At 59.7% G+C, this 27742-nt stretch overlaps 1 protein-coding gene across 1 annotated transcript; it reads left to right on the forward strand.

Moving 5' to 3' along the window:
* Positions 1–27343, forward strand: LSS (lanosterol synthase). The gene is made up of 22 exons (XM_012780067.3): positions 1–114; positions 610–778; positions 1620–1758; positions 4607–4715; positions 5610–5731; positions 7015–7111; positions 8760–8895; positions 9459–9567; positions 9794–9912; positions 11003–11100; positions 11584–11611; positions 13833–13889; positions 14901–14972; positions 16147–16197; positions 16701–16850; positions 17333–17429; positions 18109–18214; positions 21990–22055; positions 22505–22585; positions 23246–23416; positions 24613–24691; positions 25343–27343. Exons 1-22 carry the CDS (start codon positions 101–103, stop codon positions 25472–25474), a joined length of 2202 nt encoding a protein of 733 aa, XP_012635521.2. The 5' UTR covers positions 1–100; the 3' UTR covers positions 25475–27343.
* The last annotated feature ends 399 nt before the right edge of the window (positions 27344–27742 follow it).

Below are 27742 nucleotides of genomic sequence, written 5' to 3' on the forward strand. Positions count from 1 at the left end.
CGAGGGGCGCGCCTGCGCAGTGCGGCAGGCAAGGCGAGCTGTGGTAGTAGGTCTGAGAAGCTAGGGCTCGCGCGGAGTGGAGCGCGGCTGACAGGCTGTCATGACTGAGGGCACGTGAGTTCCCGCGGCCCGGGACCTCTGGGCGGCGTGCTGGGTGGTCTCGGGTGCTGAGGGAAGGGGCGCTGGTGGGCAGGGGTGCGGCGGCCGGGAAGGCGCCTGAGAGGTGAGGCGGGCGGGGCTCGGGGGCCGGGTGGGGGTTCGGGTCGGGGTAAGGGATGGGGCGGGGGGCGGGACTGGGGTTGGGGTTGGGGGCGCGCGGGGTCGGGACGGTATCGGGCGGGAGTCTGGGCGGAGGTCGGAGTAGGGGTCTGGGCCGGAGTGGGGGCGTGGCCGGGGTGGAGGTCCAGGCCAAAGTCCCGGCGGGGTAGGGACCCGGAGCTTGTGCAGGCGGACGGGGGCAGCCGGAGGCCGCTGTGGCCGGGGGCGGGTGCTGCGACGCAAGCTCGGGAGGGCTGAGGTCGAGGAGGGCCGGCTGGCCAGGGCAGGTGGTCCGGGAGCAGCGGGCTGCCGCTCGGCCGACCTGATGACCAGCAGCCCGACGGCTCTCAGGTGTCTGCGTCGCAGAGGGGGACCCTATAAATCGGAGCCGGCCACCGACCTCAGCCGCTGGCGACTCAGCAATGAGAGGGGCAGGCAGGCGTGGACTTACTTTCAGGAAGACGAAGACCCTGGCCGAGAACAGACTGGCCTGGAAGCCCACTCCTTGGGGTTGGACACCGTAAGTGGCTGGACTCTGCTTGTCACTGCTTCAAACACAATGTCTGGGAAGTGATGGGAAACCTGCCAGAAGCACCACTCACCAGTAGGGAGCCTTGAAAGTTAGTTGTGAAGAGCGTTGTTTTCTTGTTAAAAAAATGTAATGTGTGGACATGACACGTGTCACCAAGGCTGGTTCCCACAGGAATTGAGTTAGGGTGTGAATTGATCAAGCCCCTAAGCCTCAATCTCTTCCTCACTAAGCCAGGCATAAGAAACTTCTAATTTTGTTTTTGTTTTTAGCAGTTTATTTTGAGATAATAGTAAACTTACAGAAGAGTTGCAAAGGTAGTTGTAATTTTGTGTCTGTTTACAAAAGAGGTTTTCTGATCCAGTTTTTTGTTGTGTGCATTCTTGTGAGAAATTCAGCTAGTCAGAGAGTGTGCAGGGTAGACAGGGTCTCCCTGCCCAGCCCTGGCCACCAGTCACCAGCACAGCCCCTCCCTGGGAGTAGCGGCACTGTCCCTCAGGCCCTGTTGAAGAGAGAGGGACCAGGGTCCCAGGCATCGGTTCCCCCTCCCCACACTGTCTGTCCAAGTCTGGTTTAAGACATCTTGAAGAAGTTGTAAAGAACTTTGCAAATTGGCGACTGAAATATAAAACCAAGAGAACATGGAACTGTCCTTTTACTTTGCCAAGGTGTGATACTGTCATCAAAGAGTTTCAGACTTTTGATTGAAACAGTTGAAACTTTTACAGTATGGATAATTTAGATTCACTCTTTTCAGTTGGGCTATGAGTGAGGAGGCTTCCTCTGGCTGGGCAACAGGCCCCTCAGCTCTCATCTTTTTCTCTCTTCACAGAAGAATTACTTTAAGGACTTGCCCAAAGCCCACACGGCGCATGAGGGTGCTCTGAATGGGATGACGTTTTACGTGGGGCTGCAGGCTGAGGATGGGCACTGGGCGGGTGATTACGGCGGCCCGCTTTTCCTCCTGCCAGGTAGGAACCTGCTGCTCTGGCCACCCTGGGTCACCCCTGGGGGCCTGGCCTGGTCTAGGCTCTTGGTGGCGCAGGTGGGAACACAGGTGCCCATGTAGGAGAGGGCTGGGGAGTGCTGCCCTGGGTCCCAGCTGTCTTGCTGTTGGTGCTGGCAGATGGGAGTAAGGGTGTCGCTGTCCCTGTGTGGTGTGGGGTGATCAGGGGGCTCTGGGGCTGTGTTGGCTGGGTGGGAAGGCTTTTCAGGTGGAGGGGCCATAGGCGGGCAGGGTGGTAGGTGGGAGCTGATGTCTGCTCTGAACTCACCCTGAGTGGAGCTCCTGGAGGGGCAGTAGGGGCATAGCAGTTGGACCCCTGGTACTGAACTGGTTTGGCTGGACAAGACTCTTTTGCTTCCAGGGAATGTTTCTCTTCAGAAATAGTGTTGTCTCACGGGAGATCCTGCCTGTGAGTTTATCCAGCAGGACCCTTTTCCCTAGTGACTTGTAACCATGGTGCTTCAGTGAGCTGAGTTTTCTGTGAAAAAGTGTTTGTTTCTGTGATAACTCTTATGGATACCTGTATTTTCTTTTACCTACATTGTGTTAATAATTATAACTTTGTTGTAGATTTAAAGTTCTTGTATCCTTTTGTTGCCTTTGTTTTTAAAACATTTCTTGGCTGTGTCTATCCATGTACATATCCAGATTGCCTCTGTCCTGACTCTGTCCAGTCCCAAAGCCTGTGGGGATTTTGGGGAGAGTTATATCAGCCCTGTGTGTTACTTTGGGAAGAGTTGGCCTTCGATGTCAGAAGCAGTTCTATGGTGGTCACTGCAAGCCAAGCCCTGCTCGAGGCCTGTACATCTTTTGGTTCTTAGAACAAGCCGCATCAGACACATGAGGAAGTCTGAGCATGTTTATTCCAGGTCACTCTGCTGGGTGAGCCCTGGGATGCCATGCAGCATTGGTCTCTGTGCTCATGCCATCTGTACCGTGTGGCATCGCATCCTGCTGTCCTGGGACTTGAGGGCAGCCAGGGGCTCTTTCTTCCCTTGGTCCCACTTGGGGCCCCACTGAGACTGTTCCCAGGATTGTGGAGATCAGCCAGCGTCTCTGCCAGTGTCACAGTGCAACAAAGAACATTCCAGACCACAATCTCAGGGTAAAGCAGGAGGAGAGACTCTTTTTGTTTCAAAGAGCTCCTGTACCTCTCCAAACCTTTGTATTTTTTTTGAGACAGAGTCTGGCTCTGTTGCCTGGGCTAGAGTGCCATGGCATCAGCCTAGCTCACAGCAACCTCCAACTCCTGGGCTCAGTCGGCCTACCCAGTAGCTGGGACTACAGGCACTGGACACCATGCCCGGTTAGTTTTTTTGTTTCTATTTTTGGTTGTCTGGATAATTTTTGTATTTTTAGTAGAGATAAGGTCTCACTCTTGCTCAGGCTGGTCTTGAACTCCTGAGCTTAAGTGATCCTCCTGCCTTGGCCTCCCAGGGTGCTAGGATTACAGGCATCAGCCACTACAACCAGCCTTTTCCTTTAATTTGGAAAATGCTCTTGGAGTCTGTGATCCTGTGTAGATGGCTACTGTCAGTCTGTGATCCTGTGTAGATGGCTACTGTCGGATGTGGCCAAGTGACATTGATGGTGCCGACTGGGGTCTGACTCCCCCAGCCCCACCATTTACTGGCTGTGCCTCAGTTTCCTTGCCTGTGAAGTGGGGAAGATACTGGCTCTGCACCTGCCTGCACATGTCTCCCTGTCTTTTTTTTTTTTGAGACAGAGTCTCGCTTTCTTGCCTAGGTTAGAGTGAGTGCCGTGGCATCAGCCTAGCTCACAGCAACCTCAAACTCCTGGGCTCAAGCAATCCTCCTGCCTTAGCCTCCCGAGTAGCTGGGACTACAGGCACAAGCCACCATGCCCGGCTGATTTATATATATATATATATATATTAGTTGGCCAATTAATTTCTTTCTATTTTTATGGTAGAGACGGGGTCTCGCTCAGGCTGGTTTTGAACTCCTGACCTTGAGCAATCCGCCCGCCTCGGCCTCCCAGAGTGCTAGGATTACAGGCGTGAGCCACCGCGCCCGGCTCCCTGTCTTAACAACATCGTAACTGTTACAAAAGACGGGCTTGTTCTGGGGTGGCTGTTTCTCACGAACCTGTGCGGCACCTTTGAGTCTGTCCCCCCTTCCTCTGGGGTGTGTCTGTGTCTGTTTTGTCCTCCAGGGCTTCCAGTGCCACTGAGCCAGAGTTAGGCATCCATCCCGTGGTGCGTGTGGCCGGGTCCACCCTGACCCATTCTGTGGCAGGTGCCGTGGGCACGTGGCTGATGGAGCCGAGTGTGAGGGTGGAGGGTAGCCCAAGAAGACCAGGCCAGGAATAGAAGGTTCTTTGTGGATCACACTTACTGTCTTCTGCCTTCCCCTGACGTGACGCAGCGTGGCACAACGCCATCTAGGGCTGACCCATCTGGGTTTCTTTCCCAGCAGGTGTTAAGTGAGAACAACAGTCTCCCCTCATGGAGGGCCCACTGCTCTAAGACGTTGGTTCCTCTTGGACCTTCGGGGCCTTGGGGAGGCCTTCCCTAGGTGCCGACAGCGTCATGGGGCCGGGCGTGGCCGAGTGGGCTGCAGAGGCCCCAGACGGAGTGTCACCTGTGCTGCTGCTGGTGCTCCCTCTGGCCCTGTCCCCAAAGTCCTCAATTGCAGCCCAGGAGGAATGGCTTCCCAGGTGTTTGCTTCCATGGGAAGGAAGGAGACTGGGGAGCAGCTCCCTGTCAGGGTGGGGTCCTAGAGAGGAAAGGGACCTGGGCTTAGCAGTAATGACCGCCTGGCCCCAGCGAGGAACGTCTCCCTGCCACATAGGCCTCCTGATCACATGCCACGTGGCTCGCATCCCTTTGCCAGCCGGATACAGAGAAGAGATGGTGCGGTACCTGCGGTCGGTGCAGCTACCTGACGGCGGCTGGGGCCTGTGAGTGTACCTGACCCCCTGTCACTGCACATGTACACATGCATGTGTGTGTGTTCCCCTGTAGAGATGCTTGGGTTTCCAGGCAGCTGTCGCAGGGTAAGGGGTGACTGCAGCTGTGGACCTCAGATGGGTGGGTAGGTGGGCAGGAGGGGCAGAAGCTGCCAGCCTCAGCTTCACATTTTGTGTTGGAAATGGGTTTGTGGCTGGTTGGGAGACTCTTGAGACCCACATGTGAAAACCATCCTCCTCTTACCACTGAGGCAGGAGAAATCGCCTGTCTCCGAGCAGCACTGCTTCCTGCAGTGAGGCTTTCACTTGGGAGCAGAGGCCTGGCCCCGGGCGGCCTGCCTACAGCGTGCTGATTCAGGAGTGGGAAGTGAGCTAAAGGGGCAGCGTGTCCTGTCCGGGCAGTTTGGGAGCTGCTCAGCTGTCCTGGGAGGTGCAGGAGCTCCCACTGGCGAGCCCTGCTTGGTGATGTCGAGTTACGTCCTCAGCACCATGTGTTTTGGGGTTCTGACTTTTCTTCTTTTTGGAGACAGGGTCTCACTTGTCGCTCTAGCTAGAGCGCCATGGTGTCATCATAGCTCAAATCAACCTCATACTCCTGGGCTCAAGCCATCCTCCTGCCTCAGTCTCCTGAGTAGCTGGGACTATAGGCACGCGCCACGGTGCCGGGCTGATTTTTTCCCGTTTTTAGTAAAGACAGATTCTTGCTCAGACAGGTCTTGAACTCCTGAGCTCAATGATCCTCTTGCCTCGACCTCCCAGAGTGCTGGAATTACGGGTGTGAGCCACCGTAGCGTTCTTACTTTTCTAAGGAAGTGTCACTGTACAGGTTACCATATTTCTCAGAAGCAGGGACAGGTGCTGTTTCTCACTGGTTCTCTCTCATAGGCACATTGAAGACAAGTCCACGGTGTTTGGGACTGCGCTCAACTACGTGTGTCTCAGAATTCTGGGCATCGGGCCTGACGATCCTGACCTGGTCCGAGCTCGGAACATCCTCCACAGGAAAGGTACGCCCTGCGCCAGCTCTGTGGCGAGGAACGGAGATGCACCTCCAGACAGACACTGGGCAAACCGTGCACAGGATGCTCGTTAGAGCAGGAGCAGGTGGAAGCTGCTCAACCTACCAGTGATTTTTTTCAAAAGCAAATTAAGACAATCAGATAATTCTGTTTGTTTCCTGAACTGGGAAACACTTAAAAGCAAGGTGGCAGCAGAAACAGGCTTGCTATCCATTCCCCAGCCAGGTGCTTCTCCCCCGGCCTGCGGGCTCTGAGGACCATCAATGCACAGGGAAGGCGCCACAGCTCTGGAGAGCAGAGCCTGGTGTTGCCCTCTTCCCTTCCCGGGCCTCCCGCACCCCACCCCACCCCACCCCACAGGGGCCTCCTTCCCGTCTGCTCCTCAAAGCCCCTTCCTTCCTCGGGGCTCTTCACAACTGCTCCCTTGCTCTGGGGCCGTCCTCCTTGGGGATCTCTTTGTGTCCTGCCAGGCTGGGTGAAGCTTCCTGTCACGCATTCTCTTGAGACCCTGGGTTCTTCCTTCGTGAGTTTGTCTGAGTTGCAGTCAGTTCACCGTCAGCCTTGGGTGTGCTTGACGCTGGTCCTCACCACACTCCTGGCGCCTGCCCAGTGGAGGGATGTGTGGGCCGCACTTTGCCTGGGAGCTTCATGAGTCTTTGTTGACCTTTGCACCCTGAGTTTGGGGCAGGCCCTCGTGAAGCGTGTGTAAGACAGTGTTGCTGTCACTGTGCCTGAGACTGACCAGGTGCCGCTGGAGGTGGCTCCAGATGTGGGGCCAGAGTGTCAGAGCCCATTTGGAGCCTGGGGCCCGTCACCACCCGTGCAGGACCTGTCTGCCAAGTGGGGTGACACAGATGGGGCAGGTCAGACTGAGCCCCAGGAGGGAGAGGCCAGAGCAGGCACTCCCACTTCCCTCGTCTCCCTCTCCAGGCGCGTGGACAAAGCTGCCATGTGCGTCTGGGCCCCTCCCCACCTAGCACTGAGGTGTCCCCCGCTGCCCAGCTAGCTGCCTTCGTGTGCGTCCTCCTGGGGGACGGGCTGCAAACCCCTCTCCTAGGAGCGGACACGCTCACTGCCGGGAAAGCCGCCGGTTCTGCCCAAGGCCGTGGTGTCGGGCAGTCCTGAGCTGCTCTGACACCTGCTTCTCCATGGGGTTGGGGATCCACAACAGGCTGCCACCCCCTGTGAGAAGGGGCAGGGGGTCGGCTTCGGGGCCGACCTTCGAGGACCTGCGTAGTTAGAGGCAGATGACGGGCCTGTTCTCTCCCCAGGTGGTGCCGTGGCCATCCCCTCCTGGGGCAAGTTCTGGCTGGCCATCCTGAACGTCTACAGCTGGGAAGGCCTCAACACGCTGTTCCCTGAGATGTGGTACGCTGGCCCCGAGCCGTGGGTGTGGTTGCCGGGTCCCTGCTGCCTTCCGAGGGGGGAGGTGACAGCCTCGGGTCATGTGCCAGCTGCCACACAGCAGGTGGGGCACTGTGGTCCTGTGGACAGGGGCCCTGTTTGAGCTGAGTCCTACAGGGTGACGGAAGGGGGCCCCGTGGGGCTGGAGGGCGGAGGCGCCGTGGGTGGGGCTGTGTGGTGGGTGGGCACCACCATGGGCGGGTGGCTCAGAGCCCCTGTGTGTAGCTGTTGGACAGCTGAGCAGTCCTGTGGGAAGTGTTGGGCACCTGTAGAGGAGAGCGTGAGCCCCCACCCTTCTCCTTTGCTGGGGGACACCCCAGATACCACCCTCACCGTGGGCACTGTGTGTCTTTAAAAGATGGGTGGTTTTTATTAATAGAATGCAGCAAAACAACAGTAAATCATTATTATCTGATATCTGTAACCAGTGTTTTTTAATATTCTGTGACCATCTAATTAGAGTTGTGAACATGTCCCAGGAAGCACTCCTGTGCACATACATGAGTTTACCCCGTGCTTCCATGTGTTGGGAGGTGAGGCCAGAACCCTGCAGAGCTGGGCGGAGCCCTGCTGTCTGAGTGTGGCAGGACAGCCTGGGGTCTCCTCTCGAGGGCTGTCAGGGTGGGTGTAGGGGCCCGGTGCTGGGTGACTTTGCTGGGGCTGAAGGACCCTCAGGAGAGGGCAGCGGGGTCCTGACCGAGGGCTTGCCCTCGTGGTCAGGCTGGGTGGTGGGATCCCCAGGGTGTCTGTGGGGGGCACAGGGCAGTGTCGGGTGTGCTAGGTCATCTAGGCGACCTGCACTGGCAGATTTGTTGCGCAGGACTCAGCCTCCTTCTTGAAGGAGCAGGCGGAGGAGGGCGCTGCTGTGGCTGCTGGGCGGGAGTGGGTGTAGGTGTAGGCCGTAGGCCGGCGCTGGGCAGAGCGTCTTGTCTGTGCCCACAGCGGGCTCTGTCGGCCAGTACTGGTGCGTGGTGACATCTTCCCTGGGTGCTCAGGGCTGGGGTGGAGGACCACAGACCCTGACCCACTCCAGCTGTAGGAAAGCCAGAAACTACCCCAAGTGAAAAAAGCACCCGTGGTGCTGGTGGTCCAGGCGCAGAGTGGGCGTGCTCTGCACTGCTTGGCTTCCGTGGCCTGCACACAGGGATGGGGGACTTGAAGGGACCCTGGAAGCTGATTTGGCTGTGCCAACATTGGCAGAGACGAGGACTGAAGAGCCAGGCCTGAGCCAGATTCTGCGGGCCTTTGGGTTTTAAAATAAAATTTTAAAAATAAACTTCAATTTTACAATAGTTTACAACTTCCTGAAAAGTTGCACAGTCCAGAGCATTCCCTGGGTCCCTTACTCAGTTTCCCATCCTTAATGTTTTACACTGCTAAGAAACCCATTAGAGAATGCTAAACGCTCAGGGCTCGGGCACTTGGCTGTAGAATACAACACACTGACCACACTTGTAGTCATCTGCTCCCTGGGCAGGGGGCGTGGGCAGAGGGCTTGACCACACTCTGCAGGGGCTGCGCTGACCCCAGGGAGCCGCCATCCACCACACGCTGTGCTGGTAGCAGGGGCAGGTTTGTGTCCCGGGGTTTCCCGACTCACACTGTCCCTCAGGCTGTTTCCCGACTGGGCGCCCGCGCACCCCTCCACGATCTGGTGCCACTGCCGGCAGGTGTACCTGCCCATGAGCTACTGCTATGCCACCCGGCTGAACGCCTCGGAGGACCCGCTGGTCCAGAGCCTCCGCCAGGTGAGACCTCCTCAGGGAGCAGGGTGCATGGCTGCCGTGGCTGGGACTCAAGACCTGGGGACCCCCCTGAATCTAACTGTGCATATCCACGCACTGGGGAGCCCAGTAAGCCATGCCAAGCAACCTCTGCCCAGGGGACTTGTGCTGTGGGACCGGGAGCTACTGTCACCCAGGTTTGCCGGGGGCTCCCCGAGCTCCAGGAGCACACTGCCCAACCCCTGGTCCACAGTTGCATTGTGTTTGTGGGAAGTAGGCCCTGAACTGGGGTTTAAGGTGCGGGATGTCACCAGGTGGAGGAGGAGGGGCAGAGAGAGGCAATGAGTGTCCAGGGAGACACGCTGCTCTCAGAGCTGGGCCAGCTCCCCGGACAGTCGCCCTGTCCAGGATGGCTGGACCTCCGTGCCCTGCAGGGGTCGGTCATGGATGTACCCCAGCCCGGGAAGGGGCGTGCTCGGGGCCCTGAGGACTGGCCGGTGGAGGAGGCTGCCCCTCCTGGTTCCAGCCAGGCCACAGTGTTCGGGAGGTGTGGCCTCCTCCCCAGCGTCTCAGGGCTGCCCCCCTAGGAGCTGTACGTGGAGGACTTTGCCAGCATCGACTGGCCAGCACAGAGGGACAACGTGGCCCCGGACGAGCTGTACACGCCGCACAGCTGGCTGCTCCGCGTGGTGTACGGTGGGTGCTCCACGGGGCCCTGAGCCAGGGCAGGCGAGGCAGGCTGGCGCCTCCACTCCACCATGCCTTCCGCCTGCAGCACTGAGCAGCCCCTGCCGTGCCAGCCCCAGGTGGGACCAGCCAGGCTGGACTGACACTGGCGGGAGCCCACGCTGGACTCTGGGCAGGGCGGATGGAAGGGGGGTGCCCCTGGTGCGCAGGCCACTGACGCCGTGCTCCCCTGCAGCGCTCCTTAACCTGTACGAGCGCCACCACAGCACCAGCCTGCGGCAGCGGGCCGTGCAGAAGCTGTACGAGCACATCATGGCTGACGACCGCTTCACCAAGTGCATCAGTATCGGCCCGGTCAGTGCCCTTCCCAGCCGCAGAGCCCCAGAGGCCGGTCGTGAGCCAGGAGGGGGGTCTCCCTGGAGCCTGGTGCGTCTCCCTTGGGGACGTGGCCCTCTGATCTCACACACTAGAGGAGGACGCCAGCCTGGGCTCGGGGAAGCTGCTGACCGTGCCCGGCCCTCCTCCCTCCTGGCTTCTGTCTTGGGTGTGTCTGCCACCTGCTCCTGAGACCTTGCTGGCCCCCTGGGAGGATGCCTTTTTCTCACCTGATCCCTTCCCAGCCCCCAAGTAGTCTGCCAGCCGACCTTCTCTCATGGGGCTGGGAGATGCCCAGGGTGGGGGCTGGAAGGGCCTTGAGGTCACGTGTGGCTTCTCCCAGCTGGCGGGGGGACTTGATGCTTCTGCCCTGTCCCCTGGCAGGGCCTGGTAGAGGCCGGTGTGACGTGCTCCATGGCCATGGAGGTCACGTGCCCTGGCCACACTGGCATGGGGTCACCTGCTGGCCCTGGGCCAGCGGCGCCTCAGGACACCTCAGCGAGTCACAAATCTGAGCTGACCCTGCAGTGGATCCCTCATCTGCTCAGCAGCGATGTGGTTCTATGTGGGCGTCAGCGCAGCCCCACGTCTGTACTAGGGAGACAGAAACCACAGTTGTAATTGGGTTTCGACTGTGAGATCTGGGGGTGGAAAATCGGCGCCCCTAGAACAGTCTACCCTGAGGAAGGAGGGGAGTGAGTGTCCCTTCCACTCTGCTCTTGTCTGCACTTCTGTGCCTGTGCCCCACGGACCCTGTGCTCTGTCCCCATGTCGTCTCTAAGGCAGACCGCACGCTGCTGCGTCTGGTCCAGAGTCTGACACCCGTAAGTGCCTGTCCCTTCTCAGCCCCGAACGCCCTGAGCCGGGTCATGACCTTGGCCGGCACGGGCCTCTGTCTGAGCCGCATCTAGGGACAAGACTGGGGCTGATCCTCGCTCCTGGGCCCTGATGCACAGCGAGTGCTTGGGAGACGCTGGGGTCACGCCCGGCCCTGGAGCCTGGCTGTGAGGCCTTGTGCCCAGGGGCTATGTGGCCAGAGCAGAGCCCTGATGAGCCGTGTCTCCTGCAGATCTCGAAAACCATCAACATGCTCGTGCGCTGGCACGTGGACGGGCCGGCCTCCTCCGCCTTCCAGGAGCACGTGTCCAGAATCCCGGACTACCTCTGGTGAGTGTGGCTGGCAGTGCCCGAGAAAACCAGGAGCCAGCTGCAGGAGCAGCTACAGACATGGGGCCTTCCCCAGCACTGGTCTGCGAGCTCCTGCAGCCTCAGCGTCCCAGCGCGGCATGGCGCCAGGTGGCGTGTGCTGGGCCTCAGCAGGGCCTGTCGACTGGGAGCATGTCGGCCTACTGTGCGCTGGAGGTGGCTCCTTTCATGGAGAGACTGCAGAGCAGTGCCCACGACGGGAAGCCCTGGGGTGCGGGGCCCTCCCTGGGTGCTGTGGCCTGCCCGGGGCGGCAGGGCTGGCCGGGAACACTGCTGGGCGAGCTGCTGTCCCTTCCCCACCGAGTGTGGCCCTCACGCCAGGAACCCAGCCGGGGAGCGCCAGGTCTCCGAGACCCTGTGCCCTCTCCCGCGTGCAGGCTCCAGGTGGCCAGTGGCTTCCAGCTTTCTCCTCGTCCCTGACTTGGGCTTTTCTCGTCCTCACAGGCTGGGCCTCGATGGCATGAAAATGCAGGTGAGGGCTGCCGGGCCTCGTGACTTGTTTGCTCGTTTCCTTGCGACTGTTCCCACCCTTTATTATTATTATTATTATTTTATCATTTTGGGTTTATTAAGATTCAAAATAACGCCTCCTCAGTGCAAGTTCTGGAACTGTACGATAGAGGCTCCATCCTTCCCTCCAGGCCTCTAGCTGTGTCCTGGGTGTGTGCCGCTGGCCTGTGTGGGCACCTTGTGTTCTTGCACGTCCCCCTGCAGCTCTCCCCTTTGCTCCCTGCTCTGGGTCGGGGGGCTGACTCACTGTAACCACAGACCTGGAGTGGCTCGGATGCCACAGAAGCGCTCGTCTTGTTGCGGTGCCGGGAGGTGGCTCTGGCTGGCGGGGCCTCCCCTCTCTGCAGCCATTTGGAGGCTCCGTCCCCGGGTCCCGGGAGGTCCACGTCTTCACCCCCGCCTCCCGTGGTTGCTCTGGGGTTGCCCCCTGCAGCGTGGGAGGGAGGGAGGGACTGGGGAGCAGTGGGAGGGAGTGGATGACCAGGCCTGGGAGTGGCACGAAGACGTCCCCTTTCTCGTGGGCTGGAGTGGAGCAGAGGGGAGGAGGGGTGGGTTTTGCTGGACACTCAGCCACACGCATGTAGTTGGCTGCATTCCAGATCCTTGCTGGGGGCTTCAGCTTATGGGAAGACCAGAGAAGATGTGACCTTGCTGAGCAGGGATGCCGGGCCAGGGTCCTTGCCCCCCAAGGGGTTGTGGGTCCCAGACCACCCTGAGCAGGGGGCCAGGACACCTGTCAGATTTTCAGAAGTCTGTAAACCAGAGTAGGTCAGAACTGTGTTGGGAAGGGCCAGCCCAAGTCCTGCCACAGGGCAGCTGACATCAGAAGCGGCCAGCTGGTGCTGTTCTGGTGGAGGTAGGATCATTTCTTTAAATCAGTCGGCTAACAGTAAAATTCAGGAGTGGCCTAGGAATCCAGGTGGGAGGAGAACAGGCCCAGCTCCACCACCAGCCAGCCTAGCGTCGAGCACCTGCGAGCCCCCACTGCAGGTGGGCTCCCAGCTGGCGCCCAGTCCTGTGACATGCTCTGACGTCCTTCTCTGCACAAGGCCCCACTGGTTGGGTGTGGAGGACGGTGGTGTTCCTGGGCATGGGCGCTGGCCGACCCTCGTCCTGTCCTGACGCCCTGGGGCCACAGTCCCATCCCCATCCTCTGTGCGTGAGCACGGTGGGTGTCTCAGGACCCAAGGTGGGCGCCATCCAGGTCTTGCGTTCTGCTGAGGGGGCGCCACTGGGGGTCTGTCTGCTGTTCCACCTGGGTCAGTGTGGAAATGGGGCATGTCCAGAGGGGTCCTGGGATGTCGCACTGGGATGGGCACATGCCCCCCTAGGGCAGGCCCCACAGCTGCCTGCAGCCCCCTGGGTGCCCCACTGTCCGTGCCGTGTGAGACGGTTTCAAAACACGTGTGGAGTGGCGGAGAGTAATGGGCCTTGGGCGGCGGTGGCTTTCCTGGCGGCTGAGCCGGCGAGGGCTTGTTTCCACATGGCCCCTCTGCCATCGCCACTCCCAGGACGGTCCCTGCATGGCGTCCTCGCCACGTGTGGTGTGCAGCTGGTTGGTCGGACAGGGCCCCCGCCAGGCGCAGGCCGGCGTTTGGTATTGGTCCCCAGTGGTTTCCTGCTAGAAGACTGTCCCTCAAGGGCCTCTCGCTGGATCCAACCGGAGGCCCCTGTACCTGGTTTCTGTGAACTGGCGTGGGGGGCTGAGGCTCCCGTCCTGCTGGGTCTCTTTTTTGGAGAGAAGGCCCATACTTCCCATGTGTCGTCTCCACAGGGTGTGATGTCCATGAGCTTCTGCCCGCACCCCACCCCCGCTGTCCAGCTCCGTCTCTCACTGGGGTGCGGCCACTGGCCTCTGAACTGAGGCCAGAGTGTTGACCTGTGACCCAGGCTCCCATCACCTCCAGGGAACTCAGAAAAGGGGGTGTTTCCGGTCACCACATGGCTGGGTGGGGGTAGAGCCCGTGGGGGACTATGCTGTCCTGGTCGGCGGCCATGGAGGACCTGTGCCTGCCTACAGGGCACGCCTCCTCTCAGGCCCTGGACAGCTGCCAGGGGCACGCAGGCCCAGCCTGGAGTCAGGTGTTGGCTGGTGCGAGACCCCAGCCCCACACCCAGTTTGCCCGGCATCGTCAAGCTGCTGCAAGACGCAGCAGCTTGAGTGGCCCATCCTTTGTCTGCAGGGCACCAACGGCTCCCAGATCTGGGACACCTCATTCGCCATCCAGGCTCTACTGGAGGTACGTGGTTCTGTCTCGTCCTCTGACCCGGCCAGCCTTCCTGTGCACACGAGCACGTGTGTTACCCAAAGGTCTTGGCACCTGCGGACCTCACACCTGCTGTGCTTCCCGCTGGCCTGGGTTGCGAAGCGTCTAGTGGTGACCTTGCAGGGGGGTGGGGGGTGGCTTGCCTGGCAGCCTTCGGTGATGGGCTGGGTCAGGGGCTTCGGGAGGGTGGGGGCCGTGTGAGCAGGGGAGCCTGCTGAGGGCTGTTCCAGAGCACGGGCATGGGGCCACCAGAGCAGGACTGAGGTTACAGTTCTTAACCTGCTTGGCTGGGCATGATGGCTCAGCCTCTAATCCCAGCACTTGGGGAGCCTAAGGCAGGAGAATTGTTTGAGGCCAGGAGTTTGAGACCAGCCTGAGTGACATAGTGAGATCCCATCTCTACGAAAGATAGAAAAGTTAGCCTGGTGTAGTGGCTCTTATCTGTAGTCTCAGCTACTCAGGAGGCTGAGGCAGGAGGATCACTTGAGCTCGCCATTCAACGCTGCAGTGAGCTGTGATGATGCCACTGCACTCCAGCTGGGGCCACAGAGCGACAGCAACTCACAAATAAAACAAGATGAAACCTAAACCAGTTGTTATGGATGTTCTCGAGCATGTACTAGAGAGAAATGAGGGCACGTTTTTATGCTGGTGGGAATGAGCTCAGTGGAATTCTGAAGGTGTTTGTGGAGAGCCCCGAGGTCTGGGCCATGCGAGGGCCTCAGGTGGGTGCTGGGGGCCCCCAGGGGCACATGCTGGCCCTGTAGGTGGGGTACTGGCATCTACAGGCGGTCTCTCCTGCTCCCCTCTGTCTTCTTTACGTCTTACGGACGTTGTCTGTACAGGTTAGTGCAGTGAGAAACCCCAGCTCCCTTGGAGGCACCTGCTGGTTTGATTCTGGTCCCCGCAGGTTGTTTCCAGGGCTGCTGGGGAGCCGGCTCACCTGCCTGCCTGGCTCAGCCTCTGCCCTGCTGTCTCTTCCAGGCGGGCGGGCACCACAGGCCCGAGTTCCTGTCCTGCCTGCAGAAGGCACACGAGTTCCTGCGGCTGTCGCAGGTGAGGCCCCACCTGGTGGCTCCGAGGGGGCAGAAGATGGGTTTCAGGACTGCCCCTGCCAGCAGCAGTGCCACCTCGCCTCCACCCTGCCACCTGTGCTGCTTTGCTCAGGTCACCCCCTCCTCCACATACCCCGTTCTCTTGGGGCTGGTCACTCCTGGGGACAGCCCTCTGGAGGCCTGCGGTGGCCCGTCCCCAGTTGCTGTGGCGCTGTGGTTTCTGCCGTCTGAGTGGTGGCATCCAGGCCATGTTGGAGTCGCAGTATGCAGAGGATTGGGCACAGTCGGGGGCTGTGTCCCCCACTCCACAGCCTGCCCGACACCCCCTCCATGCCTTATTCCATGGCCAGGACACTGCCTGAGGATCAGCAACCCCAGCAGACCCTTCCCCGCATCCGATCCGACCTTTCAGTGTCTCCACGCTCACCTGCTCCCCCACCCCCATCTTCGGCCACAGTTAGCCAAGGCCTGCACCCCACCCTCCCATGTGCACCCTGCCCCAGCCAGGGCCCCTCCGCCTGTAGCACACGCCCAGGCCCCCCTTCTCACTGGGCGCTACTTCTGCAGCCTCTGTGTGGCCCAGGCAGGACCTGGTGGTGGGTGTCAGGGCCGTGCCTGCCCCACAGCCAGGTCTGGGAGGTGTAGGGGGTGTCAGGCCTGTGCCTGCCCCACAGCCGGGCCTGGGGGTGTGGGTGTCAGCTGGACCTGGGGGTGTATCAGGGCTGTGCCTGCACCATAGCTGGGCCTGCTCCTGGATTCTGCCTAGGACTTGCTCTGAGCGGTGGGGACCTGGGAAGGCAGACTGGACTCCACCACCCATGTAGACTTGTTTGCCCTCGAATTGAGTCAGGGGATGCAGCTCAGGACGAGGGTCTCCAGAGCTGAGGCTGTTCGGGACGCTGGCTGGCCTGTGGGGACTCGGGCATCTGAGTGCCTCCTGCCCGGGCAGGTTTCCGCCCTCGCTCGCCAGTCGCGTTTCCTGGCAGCCGTGGGCCGAGGGCCCTGTGGGCACTGGCTCTTGGAGCCCCTGCAGCACGGTGGCGGCCATGGCCCAGCACTGCCAGCTCCCTGCACATCCCGCTTCTCCAGTCCTGCCCCTTCTGTCTGAGTGCGGGCCCCCTGCCGTAGTGGTGACGGCCTCTCTGCTTTCCACATGTGCCCCCTGTGCTGCCCAGGTCCCAGAGAGCCCTACCGACTACCAGAAGTACTACCGCCAGATGAACAAGGTACGCAGGAACTGACGCTGCCCACCCCGCCCCTGCCCCGGCCGCTCTGCTCGGCTGAGCTTCCCTCCTTGAGGGCTCTTCCCTGGGCATCCTCTGCTGCCTGCCCTGGTAGACGCCCAGCGTGGGGGTGCCTGAGTGCTGAGGCCGCCTGGCCTGTGGCGCCCCTTCTTGCCACCGGGGGGCAGCCTGTGCACACGCATGGCCACACCTCAGAGCAGTTCAGCCAGTCTCAGCACACACAGACATCAGGCAGGCGGCTGGGACGTGAGCCAGAGTGTCGGGGACAGTCAGACACTGTCCCGTTGTGAGATCTGATGGCACAGGGAGGGCTACAGCCCTGGGGCCCTGAGCTGGAAGCTGAGGTCTGTCCAGTGTCCAGCTTGGGCTCTGCCATACCCACAGCTGTGCCGTGAATGGGCCTCTGTAGGGGACAGGGGCTGTAGGTGGCCTGGGGATCGTGGTGTAGGCACCCCCGGCTGGCCATCACGGCTCGTGCCCTGCAGGGCGGCTTCTCCTTCAGCACGCTGGACTGCGGCTGGATCGTTGCGGACTGCACAGCCGAGGCCTTGAAGTCCGTGCTGCTCCTGCAGGAGAAGTGTCCCTCTGTCACCGAGCACATCCCCCGAGAGCGGCTCTGCGATGCTGTGGCTGTGGTGAGGCTCTGGCCGCGGACCCCACCTTGCGTCCTGCATGTAGACCGTGCACTCACCGCCACTCCCCCAGGCCGGGCTGCAGGGCTGCTCCTCAGACGGCGTCTGCTTGCAGAGCCATGAGCCCTGGGTTGGGCCTGGTCTGGGGGCTCGGGGACCTGGCCAGGACTGTGCTGAGGCCCCCAGCCTCTCTCAGGAGGGCTGGTGGTTTCCACTGGGTGTCCAAAGGAAGGATGAGAATCCCTGTTTGTTTCTGTGCAAAACCCTTTAAGCACGTCTGGTTTTATGCGTGTTTTACCACGGAGATCCGTGCTGTTCTGGCAGCGCGTGCTTGATTTAGGAGTCACTGGGCTGTGCCCCACACGGCTGCACTCGGGGGCCCTGGCTGGCGTGGCTGCAGCTGCTGCTGTGGGCACCGAGGGCTTGCTGGCCGTGGCAGAGGGCGCCCCACACCTGTTCCTGAGTGTGCTCCCTCCCCACGGTAGCTGCTGAACATGAGGAATCCTGACGGAGGCTTTGCCACCTACGAGACCAAGCGCGGGGGGCGCTTGCTGGAGCTGCTGAACCCCTCGGAGGTCTTCGGTGAGTGGTCTGCCGGCATCATGGCACAGGAATCTGGGGGCCCGCCTTTTCCCCCTGGCCTGGTTAGCCTACTGGCAGGTCCTTACGGAGCCCTCCCTGAGCCCGGGGCGTTCTGTCCCATCCGCTCCCAGAGGGGTCTCTGAGTTGTGGGCGGAAGAGCTGCGGGTTCGTTTTGGGGTCGGCAGGGGATTCGGGTGAGATTTGCACCCAGCTCTCTGGACACAGCCCAGGCCGACTCCTGCTCTGTCCACGGGGCCTTGTGCCCGTGCTTCCTGAGCATACCTCATGGAGTCCATGGCACTGCAGGAGGTCGGTGGCGGCCTTGGGGGCCTGTGCCACGGGCCGGTGGGCTGCTCTGTGTGTGTGACTGCCGTGGTTCTCTGATGGGCCTCTTGTGTGCCGCCTCCCCGGTCTCTGTGCATCTTGCTCCTCAACCTGGCACAGGGTTTTTGGGGTGGGGCACAGCTCGCTCTCAGGCCAGCACCCCTGCTCGGTCTCATGTAGCGTGTGCCAGCCCCCGTCCCTGTGTAGCCCGAGCTGCCATCTGCCCTGGAGGACGGTCGGGCCATTCCAGGTGTGGCTCTGCACAGCGGTGCTCTCTCTCTTGCCATGGTTTGGTGAGTGGTGGGCTCTGGGCGGCCGGGTGGGGCTCAGACACCTCGCTCCTCCCTCCTCGCAGGGGACATCATGATCGACTACACCTACGTGGAGTGCACCTCCGCTGTGATGCAGGCACTGAAGCATTTCCACAGGTGCTTTCCTGACCACAGGGCGGCGGAGATCAGGTGAGGAGGCCTCGGCCCAGGACACTCTGCCACCGAGTCAGGGCCAAGACTCGTTCCCTAACACGTCTCAGAAACAAAACTCACGTCGACAAGGAAGAGGGTTCAGGTGTTCCTGAACAGTCGTATGCTCTCATGATGTCAAAAATGTGTATTGGGAGCCCAGAATAGCACAGTTATAACATGGAAATGAGCTATTGGCTGGGCAGTGGCTCACACCTGTGATCCCAGCACTCTGGGAGCCCAAGGTGGGAGGATCACTGGAGGTCAGGAGCTCAAGACCAGCCTGAGCAAGAGCGAGACCGCATCTCTACAAAAGATAGAAAAAATGAGCCAAGTGTGGTGGCACGTGTCTGTAGTCCCAGCTACTCAGGAGACTGAGGCAGGAGGACCACTTGAGCCCAGGCGTTTGAGGCTGCAGTGAGCTGTGATGATGCCACTGCATCTAGCCTGGGCGATAGAGCGAGACTCTGTCTCAAAAAAAAAGCAAAGCAAAGCAAAAATATACGTTTCACATCTTCTAATAATGTTAAAAACAAAAACATACATACCTAACTCTGCCTACGCCCAGGTAAATGGCAGTTTTAAGTACCCTTCCTTGTCGAAGGGTAGCGGACACTCAGAGAGGTGTGCCGGCCTGTGTGGTCGTCGTGAGGGGACAGCCGAGGGAGCTGCGTCAGGCTGTTGGCACCAGCGCCCTCTGGCCTGCCCTGCCCTCCCATGAAGGGCGCCCTGCTGCTGCCCAGTCCAAGATTTCTGTTGCTCACTTTGAACCTCGTGAAGCTCGTGCACGTTGAGTCCCGCAGTGTGGACTGGCTGGCTCCTCCCAGCCTCGTGTGTGAGGCTGAGCCGGGTGGCTGGGTGGCTGCAGTTTGCCCTTCCCTGCTGTCTGGCCGGCGGGTGAACGCTCCGTCCACTGGCCTGTCGTCAGCACCTGGGAGGACGTCGGTTTAGGTCGTGACCAGACATCCTACTATGAACATTCCTGTGCTTGTGTTTGGGGCGCACAGGTGCCCATTTCTTGTGGACGTGAACGTAGGCGTGATATTGCCGTGTTGGTGGGTATGGTCATGGGGTGTGCAGTTTCCCCAGATTCTTCTTTATCCTGTTAGGATCACATTGTTCATTGGTGAATGTCATGGACTCCACTTGGCCGTGGTGGCCTTTCGAAATTTTGTGAGCGTCTATACAGCTGCGGCTGTGAGGAAAGCTGGTCTGTGATTTGCTTACGACGTCCTTGTCAGGTTCCCGTCGGGGAGCGCTGGGCTCACACACCAGTGGGAAAGTGGTTTTTCTGTTTATACTCTTTGAGAGAATTTATGTTGTTATATAGTCATGGTATTTCTGCCTTCGATATTTGGAAAAATTCACTGGAGAATCCAACTGGGCCTGCAGTTTTCTTTGAGGGAAGGTTTTGTTTTTTTTTTTTTTTTTTGAGACAGCGTCTCACTCTGTTGCTTGGGCTAGAGTACTGTGGCATCAGCCTAGCTCACAGCAACCTCCAACTCCTGGGCTCAAGAGATCCACCTGCCTCAGCCTCCCGAGTAGCTGGGACTATAGGCATGCACCACCATGTCTGGCTAGTTTTTTTTATTTTTAGTTGTTTGACTAATTTTTTTCTGTTTATAGTAGAGACAGGATCTCGCTGTTGCTCAGGCTGGTCTTGAACTCCTGAGCTCAAGCAGTCCTCCCGCCTTGGCCTCCCAGAGTGCTAAGATTACAGGCATGAGCCACTGAAGCCGGCCTATCTAGAGAGTTCTGGAGATATTGTTTGGGTTGCCAGTCACTCTTAATACTACATGGAATGTTCCATTTTTACTGTCAACACACTGCCTTAAAATCCTCACTTAACTACGCACTTACACGTAAGTTAGAAAAATAGTTGCAAGCTCTCCTGTTTACTTTTTTCCAGGATTCCTCAGTTGCTAACATTTTGTTGTATTGGCCTCACCATGTTTCTTTTCATACTCCCCACGTGTGTTTTTTCTTGACTCGCTTGAGACCGACTTTTTACCCCTAACCACTTCAGTATTTCTTAGCAGGTTATTCTTTTATGTAAATGTAAGTCAGAATATTAATGTTGGTAAGATATTATTATTTAATCTTCAGACCTTATTTAAGTTGGCCTAATTGTCCCAATAATGTCCTGCATAGCAAAATTTTCCCTAAGCTCTCATCCAAGGTCCTTGGGTTACATTTAGTTGTCACATCTTGGTCCCTTTTAGCCTGGAGCAATTCCTCAGTCGTCCCTTATGTTGGTCCCTTCCTGCTTGTCCAGCAAGTCGTGCTGCAGAATGTCCATGGTGTGTCTCTGGTGACTGTCAGGCTGAGGTCACCTGCTTTTGTGAGGAATGTCCCAGTGCTGGCGCCCTGCACAGGACGGGAGGGCACACGTCAGCCTGAGCCCTCGCTGACGGTGGCGGCTCCTGTGCTAGTTCCTCCACCGTAAAGTTAAACGTTTTTTCTTTGTGGGGAGAAAGTACTAGACTATGAACGTGTCCTGTTTCTCATCAGACTTCTACTTGTTAGCTTTAGCATTTTGATATTCTTGCCTGAATCAATTATTTACGTGATGGTTGCAGAACTGGCATTTCTTCCGTATGTATTAGCTGGTGTTCTTCTTAACGCAGGACGGGCCTGCTCTATGACTGTCCCCGACGGCAGGGCTCGCTTCCAGGGACCCTGGGGACCCCACAGGGCGCAGGGAAAGCAGCACCCAGGGCCACCTGCAGAGGCCTCTGCTAGGGGCTGGGCGGCATTGGGGAATCTCGACAGAAGGCAAGAGGGTCTCCTGGGGCATGCAGTCTCCCCCCAACCTCAACAACGTGGACCACCAACACCCCGCCTACTCCCACCCAGACCTCATTTGTATCTCAGTTAATTTGCTGATGTTTTTTGTACTGGTTTTCAGGTTTCTGTTAGATCTCATTGAGCTTCTTTAAAATCAGTGTTTTGAATTCTTTCTCAGACACCTCCCACATTCATTGTTGTAGGATCCGTTGCTGAAGAGTCAGTGTGATCCTTCGGGGTGTCGTGACACCCTGCGTTGTCATCCCTCCAGCATTGTCACACTGATTACTTTGTATTTGGAAAAACAGTCACTTCTTATTTTTGAGTTTACTTTTGTTTAAATGAGGCTCTTTTTTCTTTTTTCTTTTTTTTTGAGACAGAGTCTCACTCTGTTGCCCAGGCTAGAGTACCTGGGCTCTGTGTCATCATCACAGCTCACAGCAACCTCAGACTCCTGGGATCAAGTGATCCTCCTGCCTCAGCCTCCTGAGTAGCTGGACTACAGGTGCCACCACGCCCGGCTTTTTTCCATTTTCTGTAGAGACAGGGTCTCACTTTTGCTCGGGCTGGCCTTGAGCTCCTGAGCTCAAGCAATCCTCCTGCCTTAGCCTCCCAGAGTGCGGGGATTGCAGGTGTGAGCCACTGCGCCCGGCTGATGTTTTCCCTTCATTTAACTCATTTTGCATGGTTTACTCAGGCCTGCGTTGCTGACGTTTTTAGTGGTATTGATCCCGTTTGGGCGGCTGCTGTCAGGCTCCATCCTGCGCTCTCTTCCTCTTGAGTTTCTTGCCCTCTGCCAACCTGATTCCTTCCCTGTCCTGTAGTTGCTGCTTTTCACACTCTCAGGTCTCCTGTCTAAACTGTTTACTTTTACGTGTTCTTAAGGGAGACCACACGCATTCTTTTGAGAGTGTGGAGTGGGTGGAATGGGGACAGGGAAGTTGCTGTTCTGCTGGAATGTTCATTGGGCCGATCTCACGTGTTCCAGGGACACCCTGGAGCGGGGCCTGGAGTTCTGCCGGCGCACCCAGAGGGCAGACGGCTCCTGGGAAGGGTGAGTGGGCCCCGCCTGGGGTGCAGGCCGGCAGGAGCGGGAGGGTTCTGCTCTCACATGCCGCATTCATAGAGTGGTTGTGTGATCCTGCTACACCAGAAGTTTCTGGAAGCAACCTGCCAGCCAGTGAATTTCTGGTGGACTCTGTTCCTTTTCTGAATGCCTGGGCTTCACCTAGGTGGGGGCTGCCTGGTGTGTTGCAGAGAGCAGCGGGCTGAGTGTGATCACTACGCCCCCTCCTCCGGCTGCCTGCATCGGTTCTCCGGTCTGGGCAGGGTGGGGGGGCTCAGCAGGTGGCAGTGCTGTCTTCGGTGGCCTCAGTGCCCAAGGCGCTGGAGTTTGCGCTGCTCACTGAAGCGCACGGGAATGGAGCAGAACAAAACACCTTCGTTTCACGCACTCTCTGCGACCGAGATGAAGGGCTGAGGTGTTCTGCCCTCTCCCCGCAGCTCCTGGGGCGTGTGCTTCACCTACGGCACCTGGTTTGGGCTGGAAGCCTTTGCCTGCATGGGGCAGACCTACCAAGATGGGTGAGTGGGGCTGCCGGTCCCGCTGGGTGGGGTCTCAGCCTGCTGATTGGCCGTCGGTGCTTTTTCCTTCCGTGTTTGATTTTAGGAGTGTTTATAAAGAGTGAGATAGGATCAGAAAATGTCCCAGGTTGATATGGGGATGTTCCCTGGCCTCACGCTCCGCACAGCTTCCTGACTCGTGTGGTGGAGGGACGCCGCGGCCCCTGAACCTGCACCCCGAGTAGGAGTGGGTTGGGGTCCAGGACGCTCACTGGGCCAGTCAGGAGGAGGGCGGAGGCCTCAGGTCCATGCCTGTTGCCAGCTGCCGTGCCCGTGCTGCCGGGCATGGGAGTGTTCATCGGCGGCTGGGAGGAGCCTGGCTTTCTTCAGGTGCCACCCAGACACCGTGGACACCGTGACCTGGCATTTCAGCAAGGCCCCTGCAGCACAAAGCGCTCTACGTTATCTTCCTGGCGGCTCTGGGGGCAGGTGTGCCTGTCCACACCGCACGTCTGCAGACACAGGCTCAGGGGTGTCACTGGTGGCCTCCCGCCCCACGTAGGGGTGGGGTGGCCCCAGTGCAGGCTCCTTCCCCACTGCCCCTCCCCAACCCTCGAGGCAGCCTGCCAGGGCTGGAATCCAGGGTGCAGACCGACCCGCGGTGTCTCCTGGTTTCTGCAGGGCTGCCTGTGCAGAGGTCTCCCATGCCTGCGACTTCCTGCTGTCCCGGCAGATGGAGGACGGAGGCTGGGGGGAGGACTTCGAGTCCTGCGAGCAGCGGCGCTACGTGCAGAGCGCCCGGTCCCAGATCCACAACACCTGCTGGGCTCTGATGGGGCTGATGGCTGCCAGGTGGGGACCTCGGCCTCAGCCCTGAGCCGGGGTGGTGGGGGAGGGACCAAGTGCGAATGTCGGGAGAGGCCTGTGGGCCAAGGGCTGGGCCCCATTCAGCTGCCACTCTGGGAACGAGCTCTGTAAGAGCCATGTTCGCATTTCCAGGGCAGGTGGTGGGCCCGGCCCTTGTCTGACCGAGTGGGGACTGGGGGAGGCTTGCCCCTTAGGCGTGGACCACCTGCCGCTGACGGTGGCCATGGCAGAGCCAGGGAAGCAGGGCCCAGTGGGACAGGCAAGGGTTAGGGTTAGGTGGGGAGGCTGCTTCCCAGTGGTGGCAGTGGCAGCTGCCACGGCGATCACAGCACAGGTCCCTGCAGCTGCTCTCTGTGGCCCTCCTGCGTCCATCGCGGGTGCTGGGCCACGTACATGTGTAGGCATACACACGTGCAGATGCGCAGCTGCACACACAGGCACGTGCACACAGACACACACATGTACACATGTACACCCAGGCGTGTGCAGTCATGCACACGCACATGTGTATACCCACAGGCATGTGCACAGACAGGCATGTGCACATGCACATGTATACACTCACAGGCATGTGCACACAGATACACATGCACATGTATACACTCACAGGTGTGTGCATACAGACATGCACACGTGTACACTCACAGGCGTGTGCCCACACAGACACCTGTGTGCTGCAGTGTCCTAGTCTGTGCTGCCCTGTTGGATTTGCAGCCACTAGGGGAATCTTCCTCAAACCCCCAAAGCTGGGCTGGCTCAGCTTGACAGGAGCAGTGGAGTCTTGGGGACCTCGAGGGCAGGACACTTATGGATGCACAGTCGATCTGGGTCCTTTTCGTGTCTCACCCTGGCCACCAAGTGTCAGCTCTTGTGGCTTCCGTGGCCTCCAGAGGCCCACGAGGACCAGTGAGCAGCAGAGGAGAAAGAGAAGGGGCCTTGTGTGGGCCGCGGGCCCTGTGTGTCCCTCCTGGCCTGCCTGTCTCTGTGCCTGCACGTCACCTCTCAGGGCGCCTGGGGGGAGCGTGGCGAGGCCTGCACTGTGCGGTGGTTCCTAGCGGGGCCTGCGGGTCATCACTGCAGCCTTCCAGGTTTCGTCGTCACACCTGGCCTTGTGAGGGTGAGGGTGGAAGTGTATGCTGCTGTGCCCCAGGGTGCGTCCCAGCCTGTCCGCTCTCCCCCAGGCACCCCGACGTGGCGGCCCAGGAGAAAGGAGTCAGGTGTCTGCTGGAGAAACAGCTCCCCAATGGCGACTGGCCCCAGGTACGCCGCCGGGGCCAGAGAGCGCAAGGCCCCCGCTGACCCCGAGTTTGCACGGGCTGTATCACTGCTCCACCCTGCCACAGTGTTCTTGGGGTGCTGTGGAGATTTGGGAGGCGTTTGGTGGCAGAGGTGGTGGCCGGTCTGTGGCAGGTCACCGGGTGCTGGAGTCCTGAGCAGATCTTGCTGTTGGCAAATGACGCTCTGGCTGGGGCAGGGGCAGGACGGGTGCAAAGCCAGGGGGAGGGCGGCCCCTCTCCCCTTCCCTCCAGGACAGACCCTGGCTCTGCCACCTCGAGGCCCCTCCCCGAGCTGGAGGGGTAGGGAGCCGCCCCCACCTGTCCCTGCAGGGTAGGGGTCATGAGGTCATGTGAGGTTGACTGTCCTCTCTTTGGATGAGGCTGGGGCAGGGAGCGGGGGTCCGTGCCCATTGGGGGGCTGGTGACCCAGGTCAAGGGTTTGCTGGGGGGTAGAGGGCGGGTCTGAGCGGGGCTGTGGAGCCCTGGCTGACCCATTGTGGCAGGGCCACCTGCTCGTGACTTTCTCACCGTCTAGTCTCACTTGATTAGCACCTCCCAGGCCAACTCACCCAGGGACAGACGGGCTGTTACACTGCCTGGTGGAGCCTGTGTTCATTTCTCTGTGTCCTTTCAGGACAACATCTCTGGGGTCTTCAACAAGTCCTGTGCCATCTCCTACACGAGCTACAGGAACGTCTTCCCCATCTGGACCCTCGGCCGCTTCTCCCGCCTGCACCCCGACAGCGCCCTCGCCGGCCACCCCTGAGGGCGCATCCGCCTGGCTGGGCGGCCGCTGGGGCTAATGAGTGATGGCGTCACTCGAGTTCCCGGCGGGGCTGAGGTGTCTCGGCCGGGTGGGGGGACCCTCCGTGACCCTGCGTCGGGCTCCAGCCCCTATCCCCCACCTCTGCAGGGGGCGGGAACCAGGCCTGGGGCAGCGTGGGCAGGGTGGGGGCTGTTTTAGACACTTGGCTTTCAGCACAGGGGTAGTTCTGAGAATAGCTTGTCAGGCTCGGGTGAGGAAAGGAACAAGATGAACCATGACCCTCGAGGACACACGCACCTTCCACGGCATCTCAGCGCAGTCCTCCCCCGGGTGTGCGGCTGGGAGGGCTTTTCTGACCCACAGCTGAGTTTTTGGGAGAGGAGCAGCTGTGCCTCGTGCGGTTCCTGCCTGGGTCTGCCGGGCACGTCCGGGCTGGCTCGGGCCTGGCCCGGCTGCCCCTCTCCTCTGTCTGTGGGGCTGAGGACGCGGGTGAGCCCACGGGGGCGGTGGGGACAGTGGGCTGAGTGGGCGGCTGTGAGCAGCCTGGGCAGTGGGCGCCTCCCTGCGTGTCCCAAGGCTGTAGTGGGAGCCAAGTGTGGCCTAGGCCTGGCCCCCAGGTGGCGGCTCGCCTGCGCGGCTCAGCAGGTTTGCAGGCACCGGCATCCCGACCCCCAGGGGTCGTGGCCACGTGTTGAGACAGAGACGTGCGAAGGTGCCCGCGCATCACAAGGGTTGAGGGGTCCACTGTCGTGGGGGTTACCATCGTGAAGCACTGCTGTGTGCCAGGGCAACCTGTCACGTACCACACGTGGAGCCGGCCGGCAGGTACAGCAATGCCCGGCAACAGGGCTGCTGTCAGCCTCGTGCACCCGCTCGTGCTCTGGGCTGGGGCGAGGGCCGGGTTTCTGGGGTGAGGCGCTCCCTTCTGGCTTCTAACCCTGTCTGGCCCGGCTTGCGTGGACACAGGGCTCAGGATGGAAAATTCAGGTCCTGACTTGGCCTTTGGCCGGCATGGACGGGCGGCTCCTGGCTCAGGGCCAGCGTGAGATTGTTGGCGTTCTCCTCTGGCCATGGCGAGGGGTCGCCGGGAGCTGTGACGGGAATAAGGCCCAGGCCTGGCACCAGCTCTGCTCCCTGCCCAGGGTACGCCCTGCAGCCTCACAGCCTGCCGTCCCTGTCCCTGCCAGCTCCTGGACGGCTGGCGTTCCAGCCTCTCTGTCCTGGCCCACGTCCTTGCCCTGACAGCCGAGAGCTGTGTCTGGATGCCCCTCTGATCCTGGCATTCCTCGCCAGAACCCTCAGGGGCCGCCCCTGTGCCTCAGCACGGGTCCAGGGCTTTCACCGAGGCCTGGTGCCATCTGCCCTGCTCCTGCCCAACTCGCGCTCCCCGACCCGCTGTGCATCACTGACTCCCCGGGGCTGCAGCTTGAGCAGTTTCCTCTGCTGACCTCTCACCCTCCTGCCTCGGGGTGGTCTCCTGCCCCCTTGGCCCTGCAGGGCTGGGCAGGCCGTGCCCTCGGTGGGGCTTTGGCGGGGCCTGTTGAGGCCAGTGCTCCCACAGACGTCTTAAAGCCAGGGCTTATTTGGCTGAAAGAATGTGTCAGGACCCTTGGAAGTTGCCGGCTGTGCGAACGCCCTTCTTTCCTCAGCCTACAAGTTCTCCCCCAGCTGGGCAGCAGCGGGGCAGACGGTGGCTGTCAGGGTCTGCCCCGAACAGCGGCTGCTGTCCCTGGAACCCCCAGCCACAATCGGATCACTGACCGGTTGTCCAGAAAGGAAATGTAAATCCACTTTCCTACTGAAAATGTTACTGAAAGTCACTAACATGACCAGCTGCCTTAATAAACAGACGGCGATTCCTGGGCAGAAGCGTGTCGTGCTTGTGTTTGTCTTGTGCGGGGTCTGCCGAGACGGGCTCCTGCCCACCGAGTGGGGTGAGCCGGAGCCCAGCCTGGCCTCGGGAGCAGCAGCTGCGTGAGGGTGAGCCGGCTGTGCCTCCACCAGCCAGGGGGAATACGAATGTATATTCTAAGAGAAAACAGCATAGGCTACTATAATATATTTTTGTTAAGGGCTATAAAAATGTCCGGAAAGAAAAAGAAGTGTTACACAGTGATGTTTGCTAATACAAAGAACTTTCATGGCATCGTTTTCCTTCACGTGGCCTTCACGTGGCACAGCGACCCCTGCCGTCCCCTCTTCTATCGCGTGCTGTGGGGTTTCTGAGTCTGTACCCACCTCGGTCTTCTCATTTGTACACCAAATTCG

The sequence above is a fragment of the Microcebus murinus genome, chromosome 1, assembly GCF_040939455.1.
Source record: "Microcebus murinus isolate Inina chromosome 1, M.murinus_Inina_mat1.0, whole genome shotgun sequence".
In the NCBI taxonomy this organism is placed as follows: domain Eukaryota; kingdom Metazoa; phylum Chordata; class Mammalia; order Primates; family Cheirogaleidae; genus Microcebus; species Microcebus murinus.